Source organism: Pygoscelis adeliae, unplaced genomic scaffold, assembly GCF_000699105.1.
Source record: "Pygoscelis adeliae isolate BGI_AS28 unplaced genomic scaffold, ASM69910v1 Scaffold103, whole genome shotgun sequence".
NCBI classification, from domain to species: Eukaryota; Metazoa; Chordata; class Aves; order Sphenisciformes; family Spheniscidae; genus Pygoscelis; species Pygoscelis adeliae.
In genome coordinates this window covers 6,210,992-6,221,046 of record NW_008824723.1, presented here as the reverse complement: position 1 = coordinate 6,221,046, position 10,055 = coordinate 6,210,992, and the positions used below count along the sequence as shown (strand labels likewise).

General features: G+C 36.9%; 1 protein-coding gene across 1 annotated transcript in view; it reads left to right on the top strand.

Moving 5' to 3' along the window:
- Positions 1 to 10,055, top strand: part of ZFAT (zinc finger and AT hook domain containing) — an 81,094-nt gene that overhangs the window by 61,789 nt on the left and 9,250 nt on the right. Inside the window, exons 12-14 of the mRNA XM_009323368.1 lie at positions 302 to 420; positions 2,152 to 2,278; positions 4,335 to 4,465. Of these exons, the coding sequence (XP_009321643.1) occupies positions 302 to 420; positions 2,152 to 2,278; positions 4,335 to 4,465 (377 nt within the window). The remainder of the gene's footprint in view (positions 1 to 301; positions 421 to 2,151; positions 2,279 to 4,334; positions 4,466 to 10,055) is intronic.

The following is a 10,055-nucleotide window of genomic DNA, read 5'->3' as shown; positions in this document are numbered from 1 at the left end:
GCCAAAGGGATGCATACGGGCAGGGAAGCAGAATTGCTATACCTTCCCAGATACGTGAGTTGTTCTAGATTCCTCCCATTACCATTATCCAAAATTGCCCTTTAAGAATTGTGAGAGTTCAACCACTCCCCCCCCCCCCCCCCCCCCCTTTTTTTCATGTTGGACACATGGCTAAAGGAAACCCTTTTAAATTACAGTTATGTGGCTTGATTGAGATGGGGTCAGATTAAATGGGACCTTACTGCCTTGAAAAAGAACTTATATGAAAATAACTCAAGGATTTATTTGTGTTTCCTTATAGGTGGCATTAAGTGTCCTGTTTGCAGCTTTGTGTATGGTACAAAATGGGAGTTCAACAGACATCTTAAAAACAAGCATGGAATGAAGCTAGTGGAACATGATGGGGAGACCAAGTGGGAGGTAAAGCAAAGTTGCCATGGCTTTGGCCCTAAGATTTTAAAAAATTCTAAGGAGAAAAGTAAGGATAAGAATAAGAAGTATTCAAAAATGTGTTCTTGACTTTATACAAGATCAGGAGATCATGTGATCTCATCTCCATTTTGAATGCATACATTGCTATGACTGTTAAGCTTTACTGCTTTAATATCTGGTAGGATTAACAACATTGTAAGTGCTTATTTCTGCATTTTAGGGCTCTAGTCCTCTATTTGCAGTAGAAAGGGTGAACGTTTTAGCAAAAAAATGTGAAATTGAAAAACTTACTTCATTTTGTTATATGATAAATGTTCACTGGTGTTAACTGCAAGATCCTCAAAGCTGCAAGCTTATGTTGAATTAATGAAGGAAGCTTATGTCTTGGTCCAGAAAAGGTTAGAATCTAGAAAACTGAATTTGTGAATTGATCAGCTAAAAAAATGGTACTGTTATAGAGTAAGTCTTCTGTCATTTTTTCTGTGTTTCCAGCTTCATTCCAAAGTATAAGGAAATCACAGTATCACTAAGATCACACCTTAAAAAATTTAAGTTAGACCTAAGAAGCTGGGTTAGAAAAAAACCAAACCAACAATCTGAATTTTCTCAGTTTGGGGTGGGGTAGGGCAGCTACCTTGAGAGGGCTTACCCTTTCAAGCTTTCCTTTGCTGTCATATGCGTAGCTATGTGTTTTAAAATGAAAACTGTTACTCTTATAGAGCAGAGCTGCCTGTAGATTCAGAAGCTATAGGAAAACCACAGAACTATCTAGACACTTTTATTTTAAAAATTACAGTTGGCAAGCTGAGTCTTTTCCACTGCCTGAGTAGGGTATTGTTGGTGTCCAATGAGAGGAAAAAGCCAGAAGTCAACTGCAGTTGGCTGACCTCCACAGTTTAAGACCTGTTCTGCTAAATTTCAGGCAGTCTAGCCCCCGTTATAAATCTAGTGCCTGATTTGGAAGAGCCGTCCTGCAGTTCTTGTTTAACAGTTTTTGAGTATCCACAGATAGAATGTTAAGTCCTTGAAAAATATCAGAGTAAGTTCTATATGGACAGCTATTCAAAGAAGACAGGGCAAGCATTTTAAAATGTAGTCCTTCAAAGTCTTGTACCCACATGCGTTTCACAAATGATTCTCTGTACACTCTCCCAGTAGATGCCCAAACCTGAAAAAATAAGAGGACATCGAGGATGCAAGCGTGTCTCTGCTGCTGAAACGGCTATAAATAAAGAAGTCCCATCAGAGCAGGAATACATATTGACAGCTTGTCTTGAAAAAACTTAGCTATGGAAAGGATAATTTTTCTAAAACAAAATGCCATTTTCAAACTTCAGAGGCATTTTACCAGATCTGCAAGAACATGCATTGTAAACTAATTTTGCCCAAAAGGTCTTTACTAGACCCTGATACAATAGAAGTCTGTTGTTAGGTGTAAAATAACTGTGCAACAAAAATGAAGTCAAGATAGTTTAGCATGCTTAAAACAACTCCTGAAGTAGAATCTAGAAGAAAACTATGGGATGATACCCCGACTCCCACGTAATACTCTTCTTGATTCTGTTTCACCCAGTATTTCTGTAACTTGTTACAGAAACAAGACAACAATAATATTTGTTGTCCAAAACTCATTCCTTTAAACTCAGAACTTTCATTGTTCTCTAAATTGTTAAAATGAGAGGGAGATTATTCATGCCTTGTCTGGGTTTTGTTTTCAAGTTAACTGCTGAAGTTTCTGAAGAAGCATCCACTCAGTATCTCCAGATCACGGAGGCTGGAGAAGATGTTCAAGGCACTCAAGCTGCCGTAGCTGCATTACAGAACCTTAGATATACTTCTGAGAATGGTAAGTTACCTTTTTTAGGTTGGAACACAAAATATATCTTCTTTCATAAATACCTAATTCTTTTGAGTATACTGGGCAATATATGTTTTCCTGTGAAACTATTAAAAATTACGAAATTTGTCATCCAGAACTTACTTTTGGGGGGTTATATTTTCCTTTGAGGATAAATAATGAGAAATGACCATTCTTTATGAATTTCTATATCCTTAAGTCATTAATACTTATCACACTGTTTTGCACTTTATTATTCGGTGTGTGGAATTTCCTGCCTGTATTATTAAATATATTGTGAAATCAGCTATCTTGGTAGCGTAGATGGTGTGTATCTAATGGCAATTCTCTAGCTATTATTTTTCTTCCTGCTTAAGTCAGCCAGACTGCAGAAGTGACACAGTGGAATAGCTCATTTACCATGTTCCCAAGACAGTGCTAACAAACTTAGTTCTGATGGTACACAAAACTAAGCTATTCTGTATCAGATTGAGGAAGAATGAGAGTGGGATTAGATGATGATTGCTAAGTGGGAAATAACAAAACCTGGAAGAAAAGAAAAAATGTCCGGGTTTCTGAGAGTGTTAAAACATCGGAGACTAGGGTAGGTGTTCATGTTTTTTTATATATATAAATAAATGCGTTGGTTATCAGAAGATAACGTTTTACAATTGTTTACCATTGTGGTCTTTATAGTTCATAATACAGATACATTTCAAAACCTCCCATTTTGAATGGAATTTCCAAGCATGTTGCAATTAAATTATGTTACTGACAATTTCTGTATATTATTTTATTTTAATGACTGGGAATTCTGAATGAGTAAAAACCTCTTGAGAACTTTTCTTAAGCTTTTATATATTTAAATTAAAATAAACATGATCATGGAATATGCTGTACATAACAGTTTTGATTTTAAGCATGAGGCTGTAGTTTTCACAGTAGAATGATTTGCTTTTTAGTGCATCCAACTTCAGATACTCTTCTAGCATATTCCCTCTAGGTATGAAAAACAGTAGCATCTTGTCTAAAGGCAGTTATATAGAAAAAAACCTAAAGCAAGCAAACATTTTTCAGTATCCAGCTAAACTTGTTTCTTACGTAGATAACAAAATATAACTACTTTCTGTTTGAAATGAAATTATCTGACCTAGATCCACATCACAGTATCAACCTCAGTTTGAAAGGGTTTGGGGTTAAGAGATGAGCTTTATTCTATTTACTGTCTCTTTCCTAGTTCCAACAGTGATTACAGCAAATATAAGGCATCGTTAACATGACCCTGACAGTTGCTTTCCCTTTCTGACATATCTCTCATGCTGACACTGGGCATGTGGGAATGGTGGGCCAGAGGAGGGGAATTCGTATTTCTGCATAACAAAAAACATTTTTCAGCATGCAAATCTTTTTTTTTTTTCACACTTTGGGAGAAGTGGGACTACAACTCTGTGGGGTTTTTTTTGTAAACTTGCCTTTCCTTTGGCAGGGCTACACACATCAAGAGGATTTTAAAAAAAAGGGCAAACATGTTCTGATCCCATGCTTATAAAATGATAAGCATGAGCTTTTTCAAGCACTTAACTTTTCCCTTTAGCACGTTAGTGATAACAGTACTTCTTTTAGGTTGAAGGGTATTGCAGATCGCTGGACAGATCATAAACACGGGTTTGTAATATACCGAATAGCTGTTGTGTGGTTATAGGTATAGAGTTCAGGTTCTGTTTAAGCTGAATGTCTGGCAAATACACATATGGATTTGTAAAGTCTGCAGCTTCCTTATTTACAGTTACTGCTATGAGTTGTACCTATTGTTTGTTTATTCAATGTATTCTTTTTGATCTCTTTCAAATAGGCATAAAAATTATCAGTGTCACTTCACTTGCTGATTCATGCATTCCTTGGGCAGATTTGTTTTGTGAATCCTTTCCTGCCATAGATCTATTATTAAAGTGTCATGTTATTGAGCTATTTGAAATTTATAAACAGCGCTGTGAGTCAGTTAGATTCACATACCCTTAGAGTTGTTTTACTGTAATGATCTTATGGTTACTGTTTTTCTGATAAGGTGAAAGACTTGATCCAACAGCTGTAAACATCCTGCAGCAAATCATTGAGTTGGGTTCGGAAACCCATGATGCCACTGCAGTTGCTTCTGTAGTTACCATGGCACCTGGCACTGTGACAGTGGTAAAGCAGGTAAGAGCTCTTTTCTTCTCTAAAACAGCTATATTTAATTTTCATATGTTTATTGTGAAATTAGTATTATTTTGCAAGAGCTAAATTTTGAACGACTGTGCAAGACACATACAGAATTTTTCCTAAACTAATGTTTTACTACATATTGTATGTGTGTTTATATGCCCACACACATTCATGTTTATACATATATACACATAGATGTTTATACATATAAAAATGCATGCATTTTTGCATGTATATAAAATATGAGTGAACAAATGCACATATATATGTACGCGTGTGTGTGAAAATACAGCTTTTTTCTAGTAGGTGTTTTCAGGCTTTTTAAAATAACATACCTGCATTGTGCGTGGGCACTTAGTTCCATTGTCATCTAAAAGAATCAGGAGGTCTTTGGCACAACATTCATCCGGACACAGAAGAGCATGAAAGGGCATTGCTGTTGCAGAACTGTGCATGCTCTGCAACCGTAGTGCTGTAGGACCGTACCCAAAGATGAGCCATTGTCGTTAGTCTGTACAGTGCTGTCCCGTGGCTGAAGTTTGACAGACTTGTGGCGTCCTGAAGTCATGTACCCTGGGGACAAGTGAGACTGCTCCTCAGTCTGAGTTCACACTGCCTTTCTAGTGAGGGTTGTAACACAAGTGATCTGCAGGCGCGTAACAGCTCCGAGAAGAATATTGCAGGTGCTCCTTACAGCAGTTGCTTATGTGAGACGAAAGTCAGTGTGGCCACCCACATTTGAGATAAATAAAGAAAAATTCAATTGACTTGTAGTTGGTTGAAAAGATCTGTAATTAATTTTGTTGTTACCAGGGAAACTGTGCAAGACTAGAAGATACAGATCAATATTAAAAAAAAAAAGTATAAGATTGATTGTTAATGTCAGGCTTTTGCATGAGTTCTCTTTCCGAAAAAATGGTGGATTCAACTGATAATTAAGTGACATAATTCGTGGTAGGCAATATAGTTCCTCTTAAAATGAGATAAACCTTATAAGATATCGGTAGAAGTAACTTTAATGTATGTATATTTTTCTTGAAGTACAAAAACTGTACTGCACAGTTTTTGCTAAAAATATTTGCAACGTACAGTATTACTAAAGCACTTTAGAAATTAAGAATTATAAGGTACACAAAATCAGCAAGTAAAAGGAAATAATTTTCAATTTCAGGTGGCTATTGAGTGCAAACATCAAGACTTTTGCTCAGTATTTCTTCCTCAGAAGTGTCTGCTGCCTTTGTTGCTGACATTTTACATTTCTCCTCACAGTGTTCTCCAAGCTCCTGCTGTTCCTCCTGTTTCATCGTACCTCTCTGCTTATCCCTTTTCCCAGTCTGTTCATTGATTCATTGGGGTCTCTGCACTCAATGTGGTTGATAGGTGAGGGAAAGACAGTACATGAGAAGTCTTAAATTCCTGAAGAGTTTAGGTAACTCCTTTTATTTAAATGAAGCAAAACTCTGATTATTCTGAGTGCTAGAACTAACTTTTGAGTTAAGTATTTTTTTGTAGTGTTGTGAACGATGAATTCATGAGAGCTCCATAGAAGTGGGAAGTCCTTCGTCTGTGAAGGCGGTATTTGGATAATCCTAAACTTGCTGCCCGAATGTCAGGGAGACAAGGCAGAATTTCAAGACAAAGCATTTTGAGATGTTCCTTTGCAATACTTAACAGGTATTTTGATTAGAAACCATGTAAGAGTTTTGGGGTTTTTTGAAGAGTAACAGATCCAAATTTGGAAACTAAATTCAGTCATTAAGAGAAGAGACATTTTAGTCCTATTATGTGCAAGTTTCAAAACAACCTCAACATCAGAGTCACTGCCAACATGCACGCTGTGCTATCCAAATGACCTATTTAAGGGTTGAATGCAGTATTAGCCATTTGTGTTTGTCTATGCTGTCTGTCAATATTACTGAACCCTGTTCTTCCCTTACAAATGCATCTTTTGAGGCCCTTCTTCTAAAAGCGTAGGAGAAAGTGACCGTTGAAGTAGCAGCTGCCAAGGAGAAACTACATTTTGATATTTGAATGTTAAACTTTAAAAATACATAATTAAAAAAATGCAGTGATTCTTCCTCCTCCAAGTATTAAATCTGATCAATATCTGATTCATCTTAAAATCTATCATCTTCCTTGTTAGACCATCTGAATTTGCGGATAGGTTTTTATAAGTAAATGTTTATATTCCAAATTAATTTTCTCCCTCACGTCTTATTCCGTGTTTCTAGCCTTTTGAGTTTACAAGCTGTGAAGCATTGATCACTCCTTTTTCCTTTGCCTTGTATACATCAGTGACTCTCACTGGTCTGATGTCAAACTGTTAGAAACTCCACTCCTATATCAAATCAAATATTGAATTCTCAGAGCACAGAATCTCTTTGCTGCTTTTCTTTTTTGTCGTCCCCCCCCCCCCTTTAGAGTCTTGTTAATATAAAATGCCTTTTTTCCCTGAACTTGAAGTTGCACAGAAGCAAAATCAGTGAAGAATTTAAGTACATCTCAAGCTGAGTGATCTTGTGCTACCCCTGTTTACGCTGGATTTTACTAATGCCTTACTTTGATGCTCAAAACACCATTCGTCTATTAACATGCGTGTACTGGAATGCCTACTCATTTCTTTCTCTGGTAGCCTCAGTGACTTTTCACTTTGTGCGTGCAGAAGTGTGCAGATCTGTGATTTCCCAGGGGAGGATCAGGTAGCAGTATGCCTGCTGACAGCTGTCTGACTGCTTAGTTACCTTTAGTTGGGCTTTATGGTAGAGGCAGGACCAAGGGAGGTCTGTAGATGATGACGATGATGATGATTTCTCTTAAATTATTTATCAAGTTCTGTTTATACAGCTTTAGTTAGTTTCCAGTTCTTGTCTTCCCACCAGAAGATTGCTTCAGAATTACAGCCACACCCATTTTTAATTTGATGGAAAGAAGTCTTTAAATGTTATTAACGTGACTGTAATCCTCTCCTATTCAGAATTGTCAGCTTTTCTTTTTTTCTTCATTACTGAGTTGCTTTCTGTGGGGTATCACTCATTTGTATGTACGACTTTGTCAGGTTTTAATTATGCTGAGTTCCTAATTGTTAACCTTGAAGTGATCTTAAGACATGTTCATATTTCACTTCCCTACTGGAAAATTTATTCCACACTTTCTTCTGTGACCTTCAGCTTCTCTTGTGGATTGTGAGACAAAAAATTCATTCAGGGCGTTAGCAATATATCAGCATCATCTGTCACTGAATTTCCACTCTTGTTCTTTAATGGCCTCACCGAGTCCTTGCTTAGCAGCTTGGTTCCATTTTTTTCCTTAACAACATTTATTGTAGTTGTTCTGATTTTTATGCTGTTATGTTGGGTTTTTTCTTTTTCTCTAAAGACATACATTATCTAGTTTTTTCATCAGTTCTTACCTTCATATCTCATTTTTAGCTAGCCCTTGCAAGTTGCCTTCATATTTCTATATTTGCACCAAGAAATTTCTATTAAATCCTAAATTATTAGAACGTTTTAAAAGGATTTTTTGCTGTAAATGTTACACTATATTGTTGCTATCTTTATCTCCCATTTCCTCCCTGGAACTTTCTCCCACAGCTGTCCTCTTCCTTACTTTTCACCCATAAAAGTGCCATTTACACTTGATCCTTAAAATTATGTGTGAATCCAGGTGTATCTATCAGTAATGCTGCCATCTTCATGATTTACCACTTCCCCTAACCTGTGTGCTCAGATACCTTCGGTGTGCAGTGCTTGTACTGTTTCAGGTTAATGCAAGACTTTTGTCTGCAGAAGCAAACCCTGTCTTTATCCATAAGTCCTTTTCAGCATATTGCAAGATGTCCCATGTATTAACTAGATCTGACCGGTATATTTTTAAAATTGTTTTCTACTAAGTCACAAGACAGAAAGGATACCATGTTTGAGGTGTTCTTCTATTAAATTCTTGTTCTAGTTTGCATGTAGTCTTATTGCAAGTATCTTAAATCATGAGTGCACATTATAATGGAGGTGAAATCAAGATCAGATTGTCTGTTCAAAGCCCCCAGCTCCTGAATTGGGTGTTGAGAAGAAAAAAAATTCATTTCTGACTTCAGAAACTCTATATTTTTTGTTCATAGGAATGATTTTATAAAAGAAAACACTTTGACAGCATAGCAATAACCAATCCCAGCCTGAATCGGGATTCAGCTTACGATTTTAAACCCCAAAAATGCAAAGTTAGCCCTATTCAGCTTGGATTATGATTGGGAAATGGGAATCATTGTTGGCTCTGATAGTGTCATGTGTATGAGGCCTTTCAAAGGTTGTATCTAGAGCCCAAAATTACTCTAGCTCATTCTTGTAGTATACTAACCTGTTATCAAAGTTAAACTTTTTCTGCTATTTAATTTGGGAAAAATCTTGTTGCGTGACAGCTATGAAAATGTACAGCTGCTAAGGAACGTAATACACACCAAGTGCACAAGAGAAAAAGTTAATAATGTGGAGTTTTACCAGTATGATCTGAGATTGGCAAAAATCCACACTGAAGCTTTGATCACAGCACGGCAGGATAAGTGTATCCTTGTCAGTTTGAGTCCTTTTCAGTTACTAGTGATCCAGTCTGGATCTCTTTCTGACAGAGCTAATGAAGGTATTTCTTTATGGCGTGATATTTGAGTTGTTCTGCACTGCTTAAAGACAAAAAAGTAACAAGGTGGGGAAAAGGTGAGAGCAGAGAGTGCTAAGTTTGAAGAATAACTAGGAAAGAGGCTAATAAATGCTTAGAAAAGGCAGGAAATATTGTTCATTTTGGATGATAAACACAGACAAGAAATTGGGGAGAAAGCAGATTTGTGGGAACAGAGCACATAGCAAGGTGGAGGGACTGGAAATGTAAAACAAGTCACTTTACTTTCTGCACATTTGACTCCCTGTGTCCTGTTATAGATATACTTTTGCCCTCATGCCTTAGGGTGGAGATTGATTCATTTGGGTTTTTGTTTATTTTGCTAGCAGAGGCTGTTCAGTCCATTATTTATATAGGTGGACTATTTTCCTAGCTCACGTGCTGAATATAAAGGCAGGATTGGCGAATGAGCAGTCACGCCAGTATCACAGCCACCCTTGATTTACAGTGTCTGCAGGTCTGTGTTCAAAGACTTGTTTTTCACACAATACATCTGTATGTAGATTAGAACAGAGAGGGAGAGAGAGTGTTTAACTACAAACTGCCTTGATGTATAGTTATTTCTTTCAGTTAGCATATACATCAAATAAGGATATTAATTGATCCTGAAGAAGTTGTTTCTTCCAAGTTAAACATTTGTTTGATTTAAATACTGTGAAGAAACATTTCCCTCAGAAGTGAGCACTCCTGTTATCTTTTTTTTTGCAGAGGGGACTCTTTCAGTGTGTAGTGTCTGTAAGTTATTCTCCAGTGAGACAAGATTCAAAGTGCATTTTCTTGGTTTCACAATATGAACATCCTTGAAAGTTTATTTCCTGAGTCCCTCGCTGCATTGACCAGAACATCAGAAGAGTTTCCCCTTCTTGGTCTGTGTCCGTCAGCTGTAGTTTTTGTTATAGTTGTTGCTCTTCCATTTGCA